The sequence below is a fragment of the Carassius auratus genome, unplaced genomic scaffold (genome assembly GCF_003368295.1).
Source record: "Carassius auratus strain Wakin unplaced genomic scaffold, ASM336829v1 scaf_tig00013793, whole genome shotgun sequence".
In the NCBI taxonomy this organism is placed as follows: domain Eukaryota; kingdom Metazoa; phylum Chordata; class Actinopteri; order Cypriniformes; family Cyprinidae; genus Carassius; species Carassius auratus.
Window position 1 is genome coordinate 160,365 of NW_020524447.1, and position 23,886 is coordinate 184,250.

General features: G+C 35.7%; 1 protein-coding gene across 1 annotated transcript in view; it reads left to right on the forward strand.

Annotated features, from left to right (window-relative positions):
* The window catches only part of LOC113074181 (leucine-rich repeat and fibronectin type-III domain-containing protein 5-like), a 53,203-nt gene extending 33,799 nt beyond the window's left edge, over nt 1-19,404 (forward strand). Inside the window, exons 2-3 of the mRNA XM_026246936.1 lie at nt 9,416-10,811; nt 17,773-19,404. Coding sequence (XP_026102721.1) covers nt 9,424-10,811; nt 17,773-18,757 — 2,373 coding nt within the window. The 5' untranslated portion in view covers nt 9,416-9,423 and the 3' untranslated portion in view covers nt 18,758-19,404. The remainder of the gene's footprint in view (nt 1-9,415; nt 10,812-17,772) is intronic.
* Nucleotides 19,405-23,886: the final 4,482 nt, after the last annotated feature.

Below are 23,886 nucleotides of genomic sequence, written 5' to 3' on the forward strand. Positions count from 1 at the left end.
TACTGATCTTTTCTGAAACTCTTGTGGAAATGTGAGATTACTGAGGTCTTTTTTCTCAGTAGAAGAAACTGACAAGCAGGAGACTCCGAAATATGCATGTCATCTTATTGCTATCTAGGAAAAACTGTTGAGAAAATAAAGAAATTGTTTATTTCTCTTTCCTATTGAAATGCATGCTGACTTCATAGTTTAGAGATATTATAGGGTCTTTATGTCAAAGAAAAGATCTGAATTGTAGCAGATATCAGCTAAATCCTTCTTTTGATGTCTAGAAGAAATACCTGAGATATTCAAAAAGATCTCATTTGTGTTTTTGTTTTCCTGTGGGGGAGGAAGCAAAAAGATGAGCTGAGGGGAAAGGGCTAGACAGAAGGAAATGATAGAAAAGGATGGAGGGAATGCAGTAAGGAGAGATGTTTAGTATGGATTCTGTCTTATTGTGTTTCTGTGCGTGTGTGTCAGTGGGAGTGATGCTGAGGCTGGTCATTGCTCCAGGCAACTACTGCGGATGTGTTGATGTTTCTTTTTTTTTCCCTTTCTGTATTTCAATCCATCTCTCTTAGTCTGTACCCTTCTCTCTTTTATGGAGATTTTAGCACTCTGTTTTGCCATTAGGTGCTGATTAATCTTGAATAAGCAGCCTGAAAAATGCTGCTGCCATCACTTAGCGTGAGGAAAAAAAATGCTGTCTGGATCTACATCCTCCAGAACAAGCAGAGCCTCCCTCCCAGCCACTGGAGCAAAAGTCTCCACATTTTTCTTCAAAAACATCTTTAGGCTGACATATGCAGTGCATCACTGTTTCGTAGTGCAAATGGGCTAGAAATGGGATTTCACATTGTGCCACATTTTGGTTAGTGGTGTTGGGAATACAGTTAATGTGCAAATGGCTCTCATTCTTGGCCCGGGCAAACTCAGGTGAACCTGTAAATATAAAATGTAGCTAGAATTTACCCTAAAGAAATGGGAGGTGAGCAGTTACAACATTTTATACATAGGCAAAAGTGGGAGAATATGTATGGAAATGCCTGTTTTGTATAGTTTTCATTTTATACAAAATAGTTTTTAGTTCACTTGAAGAATTTAAATATTAAATATAAAACAATTCCAAACCTGTATGAACAGTTGCTTTTACCTACTGACTTGCAGTGTATGAGAAAAACACAATGGAAGTAAATGGAGACCAGCAACTGTTGTTACCCACAAAATATATTATTTCATGATCCACATTATTATCCACAGAAGAAAGAAGCTTGGTAACACTTTATTTTAAGGAGTCCCTGTCACACATAACATGTACTTACTTTTTTATTAAAAAAAGACTTGTGCAAAATTACATAGTAAGTACATGTAGTTATTTAATATTACTCAGTAAGTGTACAATTACACTGCAACAAGGACACCTTAACATAAAGTGTAATTAAAAGCTCATACATATTTGAAATAAATTGAGGGTGAGTAAATGATAAGATAATTTTCATTTTAAGGTAAACTATCACCTTTAAATGAATTTTACTTTGGTTTGAAAAAACTATTATGATTCTTGCAAATATATTTTTAGAATTTTATATCATCCATTAGTCCATCCGTAATCATGCTGTAATTGAGGATTCAACCAAGGAGGTCTGTAATACTTTTATGCAGATATTAAAGACCTTCTTAATCAGAAAAAAAAATACACTGACAAAATGTTCTTTATCATAAATAAATCTTTGTGATTTGTTGATACATTTTGTAAGAATACATGGCTACGTTTGATTGGCTGTTGGAGAAATGCTTCTTGACTGCGGTTATGTCATCTACCAGCAGGGTTAAATGGTTAAAACCTGACCCCCTCATTGCACCAAATGTCTGCCTGGTGAGAGTTTTATAGAATGAGTTTTACATCTTTCTATTTTTCCTTTTTCTATTAATTAATTATTTTTATTTTTTTTAATCCAGCCCTGCATCTCTGCTGTGTTGATATGTCTTAAATGATTTATGATAACATTTTCAGTGAGGAAAACATCTCCTTTTAGAGCGTTTAAAAATGCATGCGTGCATTGTGTGTGAAAAATATAACCAATGTAAATTATGTAGCAGTTTTTATGTTTTATCATATGAATGATTCATGATAATCATAGGATTTTGTACATCATGTCTTTCTCATTCTCTCTGTCTCTCTCAGGTCAACACACAGTTGTTACAAACACAATACACAAACATGGTTCCTGCATCCAGAAGCCTGTTTCTGTAATGGGACGTTTCGATGGATAGATAAATAGAAAAAGGTCAGAATATTGAGATTAAATGTAACAATTACTTTGTACTGTATGTTAAAACATTATAAGAAATACCGCTTTTAAATATCAAGCAGTAAAGATTTTTTATACACCTAAAAATAGTTGAAAGGCAATCATACATTATAAATTGATTAAATACATAGTAATCATTAGTATTGCTCACTCCTTGATCATAAAATGAGATCATATTGATCTAATATGATCATTAGAACATCATTGTTGGTAATGTTTCCCATCTCAGGACTGAGGCAGATTCACACCCCTGCATAAAGAACCACAGAGGGTTACATGGCATACGTGTGATGGTTGAACCGAGCGCCTCACTTCATTAAGGGCTGTGGTGGGGTGAAACGCCCATACTCTCTCAGACATGCTTGATTAGTGAGTGTTTGTCTTGGGGCTGCTCTTCACAGTGAAGTGCATGGCAAATGCTTCCTGTCAAAGTGACTGACAGCACTCTCCAGCTTCCTCATTACAGTAGCTATCATTATACTTTTCATGAGTGTTTGTTGTGCATACACCATCTACTTGATATTCAGTGTGGTCACTTGTCATTTAGAATAATACAAAGTGACTTTTTGTTTGGTGTATTTAAATAACTAAAAAGGATTTTAATGGGATCAGTGATATTTTACATCAGTATGTGTGTGGGTCTGAAGATTGCATTTTGGGAGGGATTGCTGATGTTGTTTCATTAGATTAGAAGATTAGAAGATTATGTAGGATACCGGATCCCATGCATGGTTTATTTAGCCAAACAAGTGCAGATTAATATAGATCTTCAAATAATGCTTAGGCTTACAAATCTATATTCTTAGAATTCTATATTGTTAGTTCTTAAATTCTTGTAAAGAATAGACAGTAGATTTGCAGTTTGATTTTCATGTAAATATGTCTTAACATTTTGCATTCTGGTAGAATGAGTCAAGAAAGACGTGCATCACATCTGATATTGCCACTGATTCATCCATTACACTGGTGCATTGTGGGGTGTAGTATTCCACACAGTTGCCAATGTAATGGGTCACCTGGGTATTCTGTGCATACAGAAAATGTGCATACTGTGCACAGTATGCATATTGCAGCAGTATGCAGCATGGTAGCATTCTGTTTATAAGCCTGAATTCAATTCCAAAATATAAGTCATCAGTGTATACAAGATATGAAACTGTGGTTGCATCCAAAATCCCATAATATCCAACTAGGTACTTCCTTTGAGTCAGTAATTGATTTGTAGCCACATAAATGTATGTTCTATCAGTATAGCCAATACTATGCCTGTGTGAAGTACTCTTTTTTTTTTTTTTTTTTTTTGCATTATCCAGGTGCTTTTCCTTGTTGGAATTTTCACTGTGAACACACTACACTGTTTATACTACAGAACAGCATAGAATAGTGCATAAGTTGTACATGACTTGGGGCATACTTTGTGAATTCAGACATATAACTATTTTCATATACTGCTTCTCGCCTACTATTTACTAGGCAAGTATTGGATTTTGGATACAGCCGATGCTTCTAAATGCTGCTGAGAATTTTACTGATTCAACGATTGAAACGCTTGTGCGTTGAGGTAAATTGTTTTTGAAAAGTGAGTTGATATGGGTGGCCAGGAAAGAAGGATTGGACAAGTGCGTTTGGTAAAGCATGTAAAAAGTTTTTAATTTGAAAAGTATTTTAGGTGAAAGTTGTGAAGCCTTCATCAGAACTTATTAAATGGAAATGCTGAAGTCATGCATTCAAACGGGATTGGAAGAAGAACAAAGTAAAAAGTAAAAAAAAAAAAAAAAAGTTTTATTTTCTTTATATAGACTGACATTTTGTCAAAAACATGTCTTTCTTTTTTGAATATTTTTTTTATCACTTAGCTGACCTTAATGAAGCATGAAATATGCAGGATAATTAGGCCTATTGTTCAGAAGTTTGTCTCTATTTAAGTTTGTACAAGAATTGAGAAATGCAAATGTGGTAATTCTCAAATCTGCATTCATAAATGATAAAGAAGGGTGATGAAAGAGAATATTTATGGGTGTTGTAAGCTGGGATCATGAACACGTTTAGTTTATCTGTGGTTTTCTTTATGAATATCTGTCACAAAACAACTAAACAGGTTCAATCAGCATCTGTGATGAGGTTGTCATTTTCACAGGTAAAATGGGCAGATTTGTTAACTTTAATGATGTAAAAATGCGGCTTGGATAATTGCTGATAACTACTAGGAACTATCTGAACAAGCACTTTAACAACTTGCTTTAGATTCCTATACAGTGTAGGTTTTTAGACCATATAGATAACACGAATACGATTGTGGTTTTTCTACACTGATCATTGCATAACCATGTGGCTTGAACACATTATTCAGTTCATCTTGAGGCAAAACCTAATGCACATCTGCCGAGGCCTTTTATGCTTTACTGCACTGGTGAAGAGTCAGGGCTCATGAATCAGATCCAATGGCATGAATCATACACTCTACATACTATTCCCTGTTGTTCATATGCACAACACATCAGTCTCCATTACAGCATCATTTCTCTCTGTCTCTCTTGCTCTTTCTTTTCGCCTGCCCTTTCTCTCTTGCTCACTCAAATCTCACTGCTTTGTCCTGTCCGCAGGGTGAAATGAAAATCAATAGTGAAGACTTGCAGTGTGGGGAAAAAACACGATCTTTGCATTTGCTGTGTGACTGGGCAGCAGCATCGGGTCTGTGGTACTCTTGTGAGTTTCACTGTGTGCCGAAGATAGTTTCACTGGATGAATCTTTCACATGAGAGCAAGGAGGTATTTTATCTTGCCCAGCCATGTTCAAATGTCATCTTTCCATCATCTTTTACACTCAAAGGAATGCCCAAAAATAAACACACTCTCATGTTGTTTCTAACCTGTACGATTATCTTTCTTCCGAGAAGCACAAAAGTTGATGTCAGACTGGATATTGACACCAGACTAAACACTAAAACTATGATTTTCATTATCAGAAATAAAGCTGATTTAAACTTTAAATATAGATTTTTTTTTTTTTTAATAAACAAAATAAAATCTCAGATTGCCTTGGCAGCTAACTACTTACTTAAATTACTCAGACTTATTAAAGTCTGAAAAAAATTAAAGCTAAATAGAAATATAAAAAGTTCAATATACAAAATCATATATACTAAAGCGCCAATAGTTAAATTTTTTTTAAATGAAAACGGACAATATAAAAATAAAAGCTAATTAAAAATATTAACACATACTTTAATAGTATATAATAAATACTGTTATGATATAATAATATAACAAAAGATCCAAAAATTTCTAGAAAGCACCATAAAGGTGTCATGAATAAAGGTAAAATGGTATGTGCATGAAACAAACAAGCTAATTGTTTATGGTAAATCTACCCTTTCATCACATTTCTTACCTTTCACAAATTTTGTGTGGTATGGTTTCTGTTGTGATGGAAGGGAAATTTTTCAATGCTTATGTATGTCTTTGAGGCTTTGAATATAGCACATGATTCATGATGTAACAGCCCTTAATAACTATTCAGTTGCATTGTATGGAATGACATTAGGGTAAATAAGCAATAACAAATTATCATATTTCAGATATAATGTCCTATTCTGAAAGGTGACATAATCAATGATCATGGTCCTTCTGGTCATTTCAGGACTAATGCTCAGACCAATCCTCATGATTTCATAGTCTGATGTCAGCTTCTCTTACCATTTAATGATGGCTGATTTTAATGCAGTACTCTCTGTGAGTGCAGAGTTGTTAGACCCCGTATTGTGTCATTACATACTCAACTCAGCATAATTATATAATTAAATATTATACAGTTCCCCCACTGGGTCAGGGTCTTGCAAAAGCGTTCCCTGTTCACACACACACGGTCATTATGAAACAGCTCTTCTGCGCACCCACACAGTTCTAATGGAGAGTGAAGGACTCTACATTAGGAAAGAATGCATCACACCGTCCAGAGAAGTGTGAGAAAGTGAGACAAGGAAGATGTTGTGTTGAAAACCCTTGAAATCGAAGATGAAAAGGGCATATTGGGTTTAGAAAGAATTAATGTTTTTCTTAATTTGCCTCTAATAAAGTGGAGTTAAAATAGTTCCTGTAGTGTGCATGACGTTTGTTAGCCATGTGTTTTGCCTGAAATAAACCCACACTCCTTTAGAGACGGCATCGATCTATTTTGAGCTGTGTTGCCATGAGCACTTATTATAAGCTACTTTTGGCCTTGTCTTTCTTTTGTATTTTAATATTGGGTAAAAACAAAAATACATAAATATTCTGTTGTAGTACAAATTATTTTCCAGGTAATAATTTAATCAGTTAATTTGGTAATGATTTTGTTTGGGGAAAAACCTCGCCTTTATAAAATCATTTTTTGTATTTATTTATTTTTTTACACACAGTATAAATGGATCTTTATGCATTAAACTATGTGACTGTTTTTAAATTTATCTAAACTTCTTAATACATTGGTCTGAAAACACAAAAAAAACATCCTTTTTTTTTTAGTCTGCACAAATACCAGTGGTGGACGAAGTACACAAATCAAGTACTTGAGTAAAAGTACAGATACATATGGTAAAATATTACTCCGGTAAAAGTAAAAGTACTCCTTTTTCAATTTTACTCAAGTGAAAGTACAAAAGTACTAAATTTTTTATGTACTTAAGTAAAAAAGTACTGCAAGATAGATGTTTGCAATTTTACATAGGCTACTTAATTTAATTTTATATTAGCACATTTTTTTATAATCCTACTGCTCAAAATACCTGGGATTTTTTCCAAAATAACCACTATATGGAGTCAAGATATATTTTTGTTGTTGATATGGACTACGCTGATGAGAGTAATGTTCACTGTGAAGCTTACACTGTGATGTACCTGAGAGAAAACAGAGATGACCATCTGATTTTCACCAGTAAGAAAAAAGTATTTTAAAGTTAGTTGTTTTACAGAACATCAAAGTTACAGTACAGACCAAAAGTTTGGAAAACTCATACAAAGAGTTTTCTTTATTTTCATGACTATGAAGATTGTAGAGTCACACTGAAGTCATCAAGGGCTATTTGAGCAAGAAGGAGAGTGATGGGGTGCTGAGATGACCTGGCCTCCACAGTCACCGGACCTGAACCCAATCGAGATGGTTTGGGGGTGAGCTGGACCACAGACTGAAGGCAAAAGGGCCAACAAGTGCTAAGCATCTCTCGGGGAACTCCTTCAAGACTGTTGGAAGACCATTTCAGGTGACTACCTCTTGAAGCTCATCAAGAGAATGCCAAGAGTGTGCAAAGCAGTAATCAAAGCAAAAGGTGGCTACTTTGAAGAACCTACAATATGACATATTTTCAGTTGTTTCACACTTTTTTGTTATGTATATAATTCCATATATAATTCCACATGTGTTAATTCATAGTTTTGATGCCTTCAGTGTGAATCTACAATTTTCATAGTCAAGAAAATAAAGAAAACTCTTTGAATGAGAAGGTGTGTCCAAACTTTTGGTCTGTACTGTATATATGACATGATAATAAGGCCTGAAGTTAGGAAGAACATTTTAAGGAAAAAAATAATAAAAAAAATTTAATAATGATTTTTTCCTTCTCAAATCTTGTCTGTGGTTTAAAAACACCCCTGGCCAAACGGGGTGCATCTCTTCCCACTTTGATAATTACTGTAGTTATCATGTTCTGAACATCACATCCTTTCTTTTCTACCCAGATGTAATCTATCTATCTATCTATCTATCTATCTATATATATATATATATATATATATATATATATATATATATATATATATATATATATATATATATATATATGTGTGTGTGTGTGTGTGTGTGTGTGGCTGAATAAAAATATTTGGACATTTATTAAAAATTACATCAACTTAGCACCAACAAGCTTGTTAGCTAGACAGTTAGCATCAGCTAACAATATTTACTTATTTTCAGTACGATGAACATTCATGTCTGTCTACTCGTCTAGTTAATCCAAACAATATACATATGTATAACGTCACTGTCGATAAACAATATAAAAACAGACGTCACATAGGACATTTTAATAAAACTGTTAACATTACGGCAGCGGTGAATTTGAACATGCATGAGTTATTGTATTTAATCTGTGTTGTTTTAAGGTTTTTTTGTTGTTGTTGTTGTTGTTTTCTTACCTAAAATTGATGTGTCTGCATCGTCTGCACTCGAGCATTTGAGTGGGCTTAAATAGATCTCTCTTTACAACGGATTTAGTTCCCAAACAACTGACAGTTTTGACCTAAATATGATTTTCAGTTACAATGATTAATCCAAAATTTCGACATAACTTAGCAACACCAGACGCACGCGCGCTCACAAGATCTCCCGGTTCTTACTTCTGGTGACTCGCACTAAACGGTTCATTTGAATCAGTGAGTGATCGACTCCAGAACAGCTGCAATCGGATCATTCTAATTAGTAAACGAATCGTTTGGTGCGATTCGCGATCCGATTTAAAAGTTTTATTTTGAAAAGACTCGGTTCGTTCATGATGAATCAGACACCGCTTCTGCGTGTCGGAGCACGTGATATAGGGAGTAACGATATGTTTTATGAAATGTAGTGAAGTAAAAAGTACGATTTTATGCTTTGGAATGTAGTGAAGTAAAAGTAAAAGTTGCTCAAAATAAAACTACTCCAGTAAAGTACAGATACTTGAAAAATGTACTTAAGTACAGTAACGAAGTAAAGCTACTCCGTTACTGTCCACCACTGACAAATACAGTAAATGTTCCTAATTAATGCCGCAAAAGAATGATCTGACAAAAATCTGGGATCTGACTACACTGATTTTGAACTTGAGAATGTTACTGATGTGTTACAAAACTGCTGATATCTTACATCTGACATAGGGTTTTGTTTGTGCAAGATGAACTGTTTATCACACTTCCTGAAATGACTGCAGGATAACCAATGGCCTGCTGTTATCACATGCATTCTGGCTGCGCTAAGCACTGGTGTTTGATAAACATCTACAAATGCAATTATGCTCTAAATGAATAAAGGCCTACTTTGCTTAAAATTGTAGTTCAAAGGCACAGTAGTATATTAATCACACACTTCGTCTTTTTCTCTCTCCTTTCCCTAGGTGTAAAAATGGAAAAACTGCTTGTCTGCTTGTTGGTTATCGGAATGGCAGTGAAGGCCCAGATCTGTCCGAAGCGCTGCGTCTGTCAAGTTTTATCCCCCAACCTCGCAACACTCTGTGCCAAAAAAGGACTGCTCTTTGTTCCGCCCAACATCGACAGGCACACCGTGGAGCTCCGGCTAGCGGATAACTTTGTCACCAGCATAAAACGGAAAGACTTGGCCAACATGACCAAGCTGGTGGACCTTACTTTGTCAAGGAATACAATAAGCTTCATCACTCCACATGCGTTTGCGGACTTGGAGAACCTACGAGCCTTGCATCTAGACCACAACCGGTTGACGCGAATAACCAACGATACCTTCAGTGGCATGTCTAAGCTGCATCACCTGATTCTGAACAACAACCAACTGACCCTCATCCACATGGGAACCTTTAACGACCTACTAGCCCTCGAAGAACTGGACTTATCCTACAACAACTTGGAGACCATCCCCTGGGAGGCCATTCAAAAGATGACCAGCCTACACACTCTTAGTCTGGACCACAACATGATCGAATACATTCCTGAGGGGACTTTTTCCCTCCTACAGAAGCTCAACCGCTTGGACGTGACCTCCAACAAGCTCCAGAAGCTTCCGCCGGACCCACTTTTCCAGCGGGCGCAGGTTCTGGCTACGTCTGGCATAATGAATCCCTCCTCTTTTGCTCTGAGCTTTGGAGGGAATCCTTTACACTGCAACTGTGAGCTTCTGTGGCTTCGGCGGCTCAATCGCGAGGATGACCTGGAGACCTGCGCCACACCTTTGCACCTCTCTGGACGCTATTTCTGGTCCATCCCGGAGGAGGAGTTCCTTTGCGAGCCACCCCTCATCACCCGCCACTCTCACGAGATGAGGGTCCTGGAGGGCCAACGGGTTGCGTTGAAGTGCAAAGCTAGGGGAGATCCAGAACCTGCCATTCACTGGATATCTCCCGATGGGAAGTTGGTTTCAAACTCGTCTCGCACGCTGGTTTACAACAATGGCACGTTGGACATTCTGATAAGCACAGTAAAGGACACAGGCTCTTTCACGTGCATTTCCTCAAATCCCGCTGGGGAGGCCCACCAGACCATTGAGCTCGTCATCATCAAGCTTCCACACATTAGCAACAGCACCAATAACATCCAGGAGCCTGACCCAGGCTCTTCTGACATCTCCACTTCGACAAGGGCAGGAGCAAATGGCGGCAACCACACTGGCGATGCCAAGACCAGCTCCGATAAGAGGGTGGTTATGGCAGAAGCCACCTCGTCCACAGCACTCATCAAATTTAACTTCCAGAGGAATATACCTGGAATACGCATGTTTCAGATTCAGTATAATGGAACCTATGATGACTCTCTTGTTTACAGGTGAGAAATACTTACTTTTGCATTTCCTGTGTTCCTGTTGCTCAGAGGTAGAGTATTGAGATAGCAGCGCAAAAGGTCATGGGTTCAATTCCCAGGGAACATGCATACTAATAATAACAATAAAAAAATATATATAGCCTGAATGCACTGTAAGTTGCTTTGGATAAAAGCGTCAGCTAAATGTAAATGTGCATTTAGCAGATGCTTTTAACAAAAATCAACTTACAGAAGAAAGAGTATTTGTAATATACAATGGCTGGTTTATTAGAAAAGTATATTATAAGGAAGTAAGCTAGATGTTATACATTTTTAAGTGGATGTTGAACAGTTGTTAGTCATTGTTGTTTTTTTTATGTTGGCTTTCACTGCAAAACATTTTTTTTTTTCTTCCTTAGTATTTTTGTCTTGTTTTATAGTAAAAATATCTACAAATTCTGGAATTAAGATGTGTTTACTTTACAAGTAAAATTACTCAAGATATGATTTCGTGTTTTATGAAAAAAACAATAATCAAAATTATTATTATTATTATTATTATTATTATTATTATTTATTGATCAAATAGCAACCTTCTTTCTTGAAACCAACACTGAAGTGAATAAAGCTGCAATTCATTGACTGTCCGCTTGAGGCTGGCTCTAAAAGAGAGTCAGTCCCATAGGCTCCCTGTGTTAAAACGCACAACTTTACAGCAAAAACAAATATATATATATATATATATATATATATATATATATGTGTGTGTGTGTGTGTGTGTGTGTGTGTGTGTGTGTGTGTGTGTGTGTGTGTGTGTGTTCTTGTTTTTCTATTCTGGTGGGGACTTAAACCTGAATACACACAGACTCATGGGGACTCGTGTCACGGTGGGGACCTAAATTGAGGTCCCCACGGGTAAACAAGCTAATAAATTAAACAGAATGAAGTTTCTTGAAAATCTAAAAATGCAGAAAGTTTCCTGTGAGGGTTAGGTTTAGGTGTAGGGTTGGTGAAGGACGATAGAAAATACGGTCTGTACAGTATAAAAACCATTACACCTATGGAGAGTCCCCACAAGGATAGCTGACCAGACATGTGTGTATGTGTGTGTGTTTAAAGCCTGGTACAAAAAGTGGTCTTCGTCTGTGAGGGGGTGAATTTTTGTATAACTCATCCATTTAAATTATGTTAAGCCTTCAAGTTCTGCATAATTAGGGGGATGGCCACTTGAGTGACATGTGTATTGCCACTGCTGTCACCACAGTCACTGAATTAGACTGTGTGTACGATACAGTAAATTAGTATTCCACTTTTGATATCACATTGTTTTAAATCTATAAACAGAATGGCCATAGCTATTAAAACTGCTTGACCCTTCTCAAACGCAACTCATTTCAGATTGAATTTTAGGTCATAATTAATACAATAGCAGTGTGAAGTAAACACCATCAATGCTTCATCCAATAAATCCATCAGTATTTCACTAAATGTGTACAGCTCTGGACATACTTTTTTATGTGTAAATAATGCAGCACAAAGATTAAAAAAATGGGCTCATATATCAGTATGTGGTTTGTAGACTGAAATTAAAAAAAAAAAAAAATTTTTTACAATAGACTCTCAGACCAACCAGCAAAAGTAGAAGGAACGATTTGGTTTAAAGGGCAGTTGAAAAAAAACACAATCAGTCTAGATGCATGATTGAACTGACTTTTGCCCTTTGAGTCAACCGCAAGGTGTTATATAGGCCAGTTGAGAAAAAGATCTTATATTTAGTACATTAGCACAAAAATCCATCACCAGTTTGTGTTGTTCTAATGGATGGATGGATCAATGCTGTGCTTTCTTTCCATGTGAGATGGTGGAAAAGAAATCCATTTCTAATTTTCTCTTAAATGAATAATGCTGGTGTTTTTTGGTGTATTAGTTTTTGCAGCCTAGCTCTTAGAGTGTGCAGTGTTTTTGTCTATCTTTGGTTGGGATTCTTCATATCTGAACCTTTAGCCTTCAGCCTTTTTTTTCTAACTATAATGCTACACTTCAGTGTTAGGTGTTTATACTTTTAAAGTTTTTATATTTGATAATTTTAGAGTTTTTCAGGACATATTTTCTATCCAAGATTTTGCTAGGATATGCAGAGACAAGTATAATTTCCTAAAAATGTTAAATCAAAATGGTTTTATTAAAATCTTGCTGTTTATTTAAGCATAATAGTCTGAGTGGGAAATGGTACTGTCTCTTTAACTGACTAATGGCGGACAGAGTGAGGGTTTGGAAGACAGAAGAGAGTTTGATAACATAGTGCTGCTTGTCATTTGTTCTCTATTGCAGCTATTTCTGCTGAAAGATACAGCTTGAAACTAGCCTAGTCCGGTTTTACCAGGTGTGGTTTGATTTTTGAAAGAGGTTTTGGATATTTGGAAGACTGAATACAATCCATGAACCTTTTTGATTCAGATTAGCAAAGGTGTATATCAAGAGCATATTAAAGCGTAAATCTGAATAATAACTGTAGTTTATAGCGTTGATAATATCCAGTCACCATTGTGTGTGTTAGCCAATCTGTTTTAGTGCTATCTCAAACAGTATTTTCTTTCACATACTCTGTGCTCATTAATACATTCTCATAATTACGTTCTTTGCAGACCCGCTAGGGGGAATCAAAAAGAGATTCATTTTTTGGCTGACTTTATCTCAATGGGCTGCTGCAAATGAGCCACAGTCGGCTAATTACAATAACACACACTGGCCATGAGCATTCCTGTTCAATGAGACACACTGCAGAAGCAAAGCCATTACCTCATCATTTGTGTACAGAGCACATTGTGTGGGAAGCTCTTTTCACGAATGATGAAAATGAAGCCCACAGAAAGACTACAGATACATCTCGACCTATTTTTTACTAGAGAAGCAGCTGGCTGATACCCCTTGTTGTTATCAAGTGCTCCCTTCTCAGTTAACACATTTAGCAACAGAACGGTCACAGTGAAACATAGACTATAATCGAATTTTCACCACATAAACAAGGCCAGTGGAATTTGTTTCTGCGATAAAGATGCAGAAAAGTGCTGTGAACTTGTTAAACCCCATACGAAAGGAAAATATATTTACCAATATATTTCTTAAATTTTGTGGTAATATGTTATTTTCCCTTTTTATTTTCTAATATATTATATATTTGAATACATTTAATAATATATTAATGATACATATATTATATAATATATTTCAAAATATACAAATGATTGCCACTTTAAATATATTGCAATATATTGGAAAAAATAAATATATATAAGAATATATGCCTATTATATTACATGATATTTTCCAATATACTGCAATATATTTTTGTTTCATAAGGGACATGCATTCACAGCAGTGTTAACTCGGCGGTAAAGTTACTCTTTCATTATTTGCATGTGCTTTTAAATGTTTCATTCGCGTGTATACAACGTGTAAAACGTGTAAAACCTGTCAAACAGCGCCTGATTATTGAACTAACTTATCTTTTGCGCTAATACTCTCAAAACACACAAGGTTTACATGTAGACTCAAGTTGGTTTATGTCTAAAATGAAAGTAAACAGTTAATAGAAAAAACTTATATATGCCTGTATAATAGATGCATGCAGGTCTTACAGGGACAGTAGGCCTATTAAACAAAGAAGATATTTTGAAGAATGTGGTTAACAAACAGTTGCTGGTCCACACTGAATTTGGTAGTAGCAAAAAATACTATGGAAGTCCATGTGGACCAGTAACTGTTTGGTTTTTCGACATTCCACAAAACAGCATTTATGTTCAGAAGAAGAAAGAAACTCATTTAGGTTTAAATCCAGTTTTGAGTGAGTAAATGTTGGTATAAAAATAAAACACTATGACAGAATTGACAGACACTGATAGAAAATTTTATTTTTGGATGAACTATTTAACGTTAATAAAACAACAAAACATAAAGACATTTTTTTTTTTTTTTTTGTTACCTTGAAAGACCTTATCTTTATAATAGATAAATTAGTTTAGCTGTAATGCTCAGACAACTTACAAAATAGTAAAACCAACATGACAAAGAATTGTGATAAAATCGTGAATCGTGATATTTAGAAAAATATGTCATATGATATTTTTTCCATATCACCCACCCCTAATTTCACCACTCATAATTGTACCTTCTCTAACACACACACACACACACACAACTTAAAAAGGGCATTACCAGTATTCTTTTTAAAATTATTTGAATTTTGACCTTTGAATTGAGACCTTTGAATTTTTTTTTTACATTTTTTTTTGTACTTTATTCAAGTGCCATTGGAAGTGAATTCACTCAATTACATTTATAAGAAAATCATACTTTTTAATCATTGTAATTTCATTGAGATCTTCAAAGTACATAATTCACTACTCATCAGAAAATGTGTTGATGTCTCAGAGGTGTAAAATACTTAAATTAATTATGCTTCATCATTTTATGGGAGAAATGTTCTCATGTTCTATTGAAACTAAAGACTCAGTTATATTTCTAAGGCAGAAAATCACACCGTTTAGTTCCTTTAATTTAATTTAGACCTTCAAAGTACACACACACACACACACACACATATATATATATAAATATATTTATTTATTTATATGTGTGTGTGTGTGTGTGTGTAAAATGTGATTGGACACAATTATGGATGAATGTAGTTTTTGATCTAAAACAGTGCATGCTATAACCCTAAGTAAATCTGGCTTTAAATGATCAATGATCAGTATAAAAATAACTACAACATCAACAAAACTGTGCTAAAAAGGACTCTTCTACACAGTTTGAGCATCAGAGTTACTTTAATGAGAAATCCCCTGCTGATTGCATCAGTCTTTTTCACAAGCCAAGTAAGTAGCACTCTTGAGGCTACTATTAAATATTAAGCACAATTAAATGTGGAAACTTTTTACTTTCGCTCAAGTACGAATTTAGCTGAACACTTGGCTTTTAATTTGTGTAAGATTGTGTGCACTATAATTGAAATCTCTCTGTCCTTTTTTTTTTTAACCCAGTATTTGTTGTCATTGCCAAGCATTGTAAACTTTTCAACTTCTTTGCGTTCACAGTGCCAGCTGCCTGCTAGTATCGAGAAACTCCTCCACAAAATGGAAACTTATGCTATCCAGACGTAGCGACACTAATAGAATCTAGGCAGAGAGCTAATTAGATGTTACATTTAACAATGAAGCATCTAGAAATAGGATATATATATATATATATATAAAAATCTCACTGCATAAAATTAGTAATTACTCAAAAACTAGAACCATGCAAATATTGTCAGCTATTTTGTGAAATGTGACCCTAGCAACTAGCTTCTTGACACCATTAAACACACTTTGAGTTACTCAGAGCAACCCTGCAATTAAAATGCTTGGCTCATTCATTTGTATGTACGACGGCGGCCGCTCTCACCACTGAAACGCTTTGACCGGCTGTGGCGCGAGGCAGCTTCTACTGAGAACCTTTGTGCTCCAAATCCAGTCGGTTTGCATGGGGAAATCACAGAGCACTTCTTTCAGCTGGCTGAATGAGCTGAATGTTTGCCAGGCTGCAGAGGAGACAGGTGGGGCGCGTGGGGAAGGATGATAAGAGATGCCATTGTTCACGTCTGAAGCGAACGGTTCAGAGAGTGATAGCAGACCCCAGGCTCCTGCAGGTACAGCAGGACTTCCATAGAGCACCGAAGCAGATTTACCACGGCTTCAGATTTGTGCTCGCTAGATTATGTGATTAAACATGCCTGCAGCAGAGTAAACATGGTAGAGATAAGAGATAGTCCTGATATCATAGTTTGTTTGACGTGTTTATTGTAACATGCTCAGTATAGTATAATGCATACTCTGCATGCTTCGTGCCTGAGCCCGATGCAAAAAAAAAATAAATGTAATAAAAATTTCCTACTTGAATATTAGCATATTTATCAGCAGAGCCCTCCGATGTGCAATCTTTTTTTTTTATTCTACTCTCTGCTTAGATTATGAAATCATATATTTGTCTGGAATTTTGATTTCTGAACACAAATCAAAATGACAATCATACCAGTGGACCCCTTGAAGTAATACCAGTTTTTTTTTTTTTCATTAAATATTGCTTAATTTGTAATTTTTTTTATGTGACTTTTATTATACATTTTATTTATAAACTCCTTATTTTAATAGATTTTTTTATTTTATTTTGTTTTAAATATATCATTTTATCTGTTCAGCAAGGATGCATTATTACATTTATAATGTTACAAAAGAGTCAGTGTCACTGATTTCATCTCTTAAACCAAAAACAGACAGCACTAGTGTATCAATAAATTATTAAAACATTAATGCAGTGTACTTGCTGTTTTTCCCTAACAAATTCATAATTATTATATTTGCCAGTGTGCTGTGGCAAGCCTATTTTGCATGCGCTTGAGTGCTTATTAGACTATTTAGGCAATTATATGCTCATTATTATGAATTATATGGTTTATTAATAAAAGTGCAACTAATAGTAGACTAATGCTTAAAATGAACAACTACAAGTAAACCAGAAAAATCTTTAGGCGAGGGCAGCCCTAGTATTGTACGTATTTGTTCAGTCAAATAAATGCAGACTTGGTGAGCATAAGAGACTTCTTTAAAAAGCATCAATACTTTATTTATAACCTGAAAACTTTGAACTGTAGTGTATGTATATACTGTGTGTACATGTGTGTACATGAATTGGCAGACAAAAAAAATGGTTTGTGTAGAAATGTTTACAGTACCCAAAACGCACCAACTCCCCAACCCTTATACATATATGTAAGAGATTACTCTCTCAGGGCTACTGCTGAGCTCAAAAAGATGTAAATGAAAATTTTGCAGGAACTGGTACCCCTCTTGAGGTTGTTAAAAAGGTGTAAGGCAGTTTAATAAATGAATGATGAATGAAACATATAATGTATTATTCTAACACTGTTCTTTTCTTCACCCAACAGAATGATTCCCCCAACGAGTAAAAACTTCCTGGTGAATAACCTGGCCGCCGGGACGCAGTACGATCTCTGCGTGCTGGCCATTTACGACGACGGCATAACCTCCCTGACGGCTACGCGGGTTGTGGGCTGTGTGCAGTTTACCACCGAATCTGAATATCTGCGCTGCCACTTCATGCAATCCCAGTTCTTGGGCGGCACTATGATCATCATCATCGGGGGAATAATCGTCGCCTCCGTCCTCATCTTCATCATCATCCTCATGATCCGCTACAAGGTGTGCAACAGCGGCGACTCCACCAAGGGGGCCTCGGTCACCGACGTGCACTCGCAAACCAACGGGGCACAATCCCAGGGCTGTACAGTCACACCGTCTGTGTCCAAACAGGGTGCTTTGAGCTTGGAGGAGGGCGAGGGGTGTAAACAGAGCTCCGCCATGCCTCTTCCTCCGCCTCCAGATTCCCAAACCCACACCTCAGAAACCTCCATCCCAGACTGCTCCACCTCCACTTCCCTGGTAAGCCAAAGCTGGACGACTCCCGGCTCTTCAGGATCACTAAAGCCAAAGCGCAAACCAGCGCCAAAGCCTGTCCCAGTGGCCTGCACCGAGCCCAAAGTAGAGGCGCTTCTGAACGCAGAGACGCAAAACACCAACCGCAACAACTCCACCGCTCTTCAGCAGCCGGTCCCAACCCCTCCGCCCCCTCCATCCCGCTTCAAAGACACTCCGATTTTAAGGAGGGCTTGTCCGTCTTCGTCCAAGTATATGACACTGCCCGTGGAAGGAGCACGGGCTAAACGCAGGTACTCTTTGAACGAGAACCTGTCGAAACATCACTGCTACATTGGCTCGCAGAAGATGGGCAATGTGTTTTGCAAGCGGAGTATGTCCGTGAACGGAATGCTAGTCCAAATGGCAAACTCAAATCTAGACAGTGAGAAATCTGCATTTTCCAGTTCAGAGTGGATTCTAGAGAGCACCGTGTGAATGTACGACTGCTGGAAACATGACGGAGTGCCTGCATCTCATTGTGTACGTGCTTTTGTGTGTGTGTGAGGGTGTGTATACGAGCTCATAGTATATAAATGTGTGTGATCGAATGAATGTGCACGTTTTGCACCATTTCTTTTGTTTCCATCCGCAAATCATATTTTCTGCTGTCTTTTTATTAATGTTTTCTGGAAACCCATGGATTAATGTGGATATTTGCCTTGAGGGAGGTGTTAGAGCCACTCTGAGCAAGATCCATCATCCGAGAGAGACACGCCTCCATCTTCACTGCACACGCCGAGTGTTACGGTAAGAGGAAAGCATCGGTGCCTTCCTGTGTCCTCTTACCAGGGGCTCCTACTGGACACGAGCTTTGTGTCAGTTACACGGATGGAAGGAAACATTAGAGATTTCACAAAAAAGCCTTTCTATTCAAGGAAATGACATTTCCTGCATATTATAGAGGAAAAAAAAAAACAACTATATAAGGACTTGATACTGGGACCTGTTATTAAATTGATATTTTTTAAAAAATCAAAGCGTTTTCTTTTCTGTGACGTTGATTTTGCCTTTGTTTGAAGGCATAAAAAAACCATGTACAGGAAGGCAACATCTGCTGTGTTCTTATGTTGTGTAAAATAATAAAAAAACAAAACTATTCTTTTTGTGTTTTTATGAACGCAGTCTTAGAAGGTTATTTACAAATCCTTTGAAATCTCCCATAATGCCCCTGTGTTTCAGATTTTATGCGATGACCCTGTATAGGACCTGCATATTTACAATTCACAGATATATTGAGTGGCTTCATCCAGCTTGGTCTTTGCATGAACCCCAAACTATACAGAATAGCAATAGATATCTTTAAAAAATAAATAAAACACATTTCTTTAGTGTAACGGTACATATTCTTAAATATAAATAAAGTATTTTTTAAACAATTAAATTTTTTAAATTAAACTAGTAACATTTTACACAATATAATTTGTCATACACTTTTTATATGGTAAAATATCTTATATATTATATACCAATATTTTCCATTAACATTACTATATAGATTGTTTACAGATATCGTAGTGTGATGGTGCTTTCAGTGTGTTATCCTCTCAGTGTGAGCTTCAATCCAGCTCAAGGATAATGTGAGGAAATAATCACCTTGGTAACAGAACCTAATTCTCTATGGTTCATCATTCATTAAAGCATCTGCATTATAAGATGATTAAGTTGACAACGCATCACATCATTTACACACTGGCAAATAAGATGTGAAGGGAAAGTGCAAAAAATGTTTGTATTGTGTTAATGACATCATCAATTTGTATAGGGAGGTGACACTTTTTTTACACAAGGTAAGTAAAATAAAATGTTTAAAACATGAAGAAATATCCTTCAAGTCTCTGATAAAAATAAAAGCCAAGGTGGATTGACGGCTGTAAAATGTCTCTTTTCGAAGTAGACATTCATATGAAGGGTAACAGTTCCTTACAATGGATCTATAAACTATAAATAACATTTTCCTTGTTATGGCCCCTTTAAGCCCTAGACTCCTAATGGTAAGTAGCTTTAGGAAGATCTGTTTGACCACGTATGGATTCCGGCTGGCTGGATCGGATGCGTTACGTCTTTCTTCAGATTTATTGTCTCATACAGAGACTCAGAAGTCAGAGCAGCCATGTATCTCTGCCATCAAGATTTAGCCGAGGACACTGACTTATTAACAGCCCTCACTCCACTTTTCTGTCACAAGTCTTTAATCGGCATGTGTCAGCTCATTAGAGGGAGGAGGAAAGACGAACACTGACAACTGCAGCTAGTCTGCAGGGGAAAATTAAAGCACAGTCGTTAATCACAAGAATGTGTACTCAACTTTGGCACAATGAGCACAAATCACAATTTTATACTGGAATACAATATAAAAATATGTCCTTTCCAAATAATGAAAATAAAATTAATTTTATAAAGTTGTTTACAAATTGCTATATACTGTATGCACATAAATGCAAATGAAAAGTAAAAAATGGAGTTGCACATCATTGCATACTGAAAGCTGATTCAATTAATTATGCCAACTACACAAAGTAAATGGAGATTTAATAATACATAAAGGGCTCAGAATCGAGCCATGGGTTACACCACAAGATATCACTTAATTTGAAAATTAACATGTTTGATTTTAGCTTAATGATTTGCCATGTTGATAACCAATGTCACACATGAGGTAATGGATTTGAGAGAAAAAAAAAAAACGTAAATAAAAATGTGTGTATATATGTATTCACTGTGATATACATAAACTAGAACATTATATAAAAAAAAAAAAAAAAATCCTGAATATGGTTTGCTCTTCAGGGATTATTAAAATCAACAGATGTCTTTATAATCTACAGAGTAGTTTTTAGAAAATGTGGGATGTTTCATTTTCCTTTGTTTAGTTTATGAATAAAGCTTGCATTGCTGGAATTTGAGAAGTTTATTTCACATATTCTCTGAAACCAAACATGATTATTATAGGCTTTGCAATGCCAGATGTGCATGATCTTATATATTTAATCTTATACTTGGAACATGACAGATAATTAATTTCCACAAATATGGTACAGAATATGGAATAAAAAAATAAAATAAAAAAAAGATCTTCAAGTCTGGATACAATTTTTAAAATATTTTTACAAATAAAGAAAAATACAGTAGAATGTGATACACATCCTTTCAGTCCACATAAACATATGACGTCATAGGTACAAAAATATGTATTTTGGTTCAATCACAAAATGTTAGATTGAAAATTATGTCAAGGTTTTGTTGATATTTTACACAGCATCTCTGACATGAGCCAACCTTGACAGCAGTTTGTTTCATCACAAATACACCAACACCCAGTAATCTCTGCTAACTGCCGGAGAGCTGAAAAATCAAATTAGTTGATTTAGAGATTCACTAAATCAAAACACAATCTAAGTCGGTCTCTCTGTTTATATACCAGCCGTCTAATATACCTAACACAAGAAAATAGCGAATAGGCAGCCACATGCAAAAATGCTAATGCATTGCACACCAAACTGAAATAATTTCAAAATTATACAGAGGAAAATGTCAGTTCTTTTTTCTTACAAAATAAAGCATGCTTTCATGAACTGTTTTCATTTAACCAGGAGAAGAGATAGATCTGGCTTATGATAAATGATTGGCAAATGTGTAAGCTTGATTGGAAATCCTCTAAATCTACTGTAGCTGTCCTATATTGCTGGACAGAAGATGAACTCTGTACTGTATCTGTAAGGATTTTGGTGCAAAATGTATGAAAGCTTGTTTCTACTATAGGATATATATATATAAAAAAGGTGCAAAGTTTTGTTCTCATAATTCAGACTTTTTTTAACAATTTGAAAAAAGATAATGACTAGCGCAATCTACTAAGAGCAGTGGAAATTAGCGTAGGGTCACAAACAAACAGAGCTAATAATAATCAATATGTATATATAATTGTAAATAACAACACCGGTGCAAAATGGGTAATGACATGCTTCTTGAGCATTAAATACCAGTAAATTAACTATTACAAACCACAGTAAGTCCCCTTGCGTGATTCATTAGATACATTGCTAATGTTTCACTGCATGTCTTTGGTAAATCCTGATGGTAGTTTTTAATGGCAACAAGGGTTTGCGCTGGTGCAAGTTGTTAGTAAATCTGGTCCTTAGTGTTTGTAATGACATGCTTGCTAAGAGCGACAAGGGGTTTCTATTAGACTTGGATGAATGCATTGCTAACTTTAATAAAGAAAAGAAAAAACTTTCTAGCAATTAAGGTGTCCTTGATGATGTCTTACACCCAGCATTATTGGTCCCTGGTTCTTAATTATTTACATTTATTAAGTACTGGGTTTAGTGCATTTCACTAATGTAAATTCTTGAAAAAAATAAATAAATAATGAATTAATTAATCAGTGGAAAGCCAGAGCCAAACTCCCAGCGTACCTTATCAAATATGCCAAGGTTATTTACATGTCTAAACAACGGATCGTAATCTCTGATTAAAAACAAACTTCATTTTGGAAAGCAAAGACAAATTTACTGTAGTGACAAAGCAAAAAAAATTCCATTTAGCCATCATTCAATTAGTACAGCTGCGACCCAGAAGCTGCTATTTGATGATTTCCCCCAAAGCTTTGGCTGAGAGGTTTAAAAGCCCCCACTTGCACACTTCAGCAAAGTAGTTTGGTTTTTGTCTGGTGTGTCGTGTCCACAGAACTGGAAGACTAATGAGAATTGATATATGTAGGCGGTCTGATTTCTTTCCATTAGCATTGATTTGCACTTTAAGGAGAGCGTAATTTAACCACATTCTTCTCCACCATAGTTATTCTTGCGTGCAGGGGATGGGGGATGCAAACATCAGGGAAGGATCAAAGGCGAGAGAGTGCTGTGCTTCAAAGAGACCTTCAACATGAACACGCAGGATCCACACTAAGTCTGCCAGACATCTGAGGTGTTGCACTGTCAGTTCCTCAACACAGAAGTGCAGTCATGTTCAAAAAGTTTGTAAGTTCAAAAAGTAAAGGAAAATATTAGAATTGTCAAATCAAGATGGAATTAAAAAAAAAATTGAAAATACAAATAATGTACGTACAGTAGGTCAGATACAGGTAGGCCTTTGTTCATTCCATAACATTATTTTTCAATAAAATAAAATTTATTATATTAAAATAAATAAAATATCTTCTAATTCTGTACTTTAGTATAAACTATACACTTGGAATTTTTGTTGATTTTTTTTTCCTACAAATGTTAATTTTAGTTTTAGTATTTTAGTACAAGTAAACTAACTGTAATTACTATTATTAATAATTATGAATAATTCATAATGTATTTATTTCAAGTAAAAATTCAAGTATTATTATTATTATTATTTTTAAACAATTTGAGTTACCTAGAAAGGATCACTAGAAAAAAAATGCTGTAATTGTGATAACATTTATGAATAATTTGTATTAAAAACAACAACAACAAATGGATTGGAAATTTTGCCAAACATCTGCTTTGTGATAAAGGAATTTACTTCTTTTGGTGAACTTTTTTCTTCCATGTTCCATTCATGACTGTATTAGTAAATTTCCAGGTTGCAAA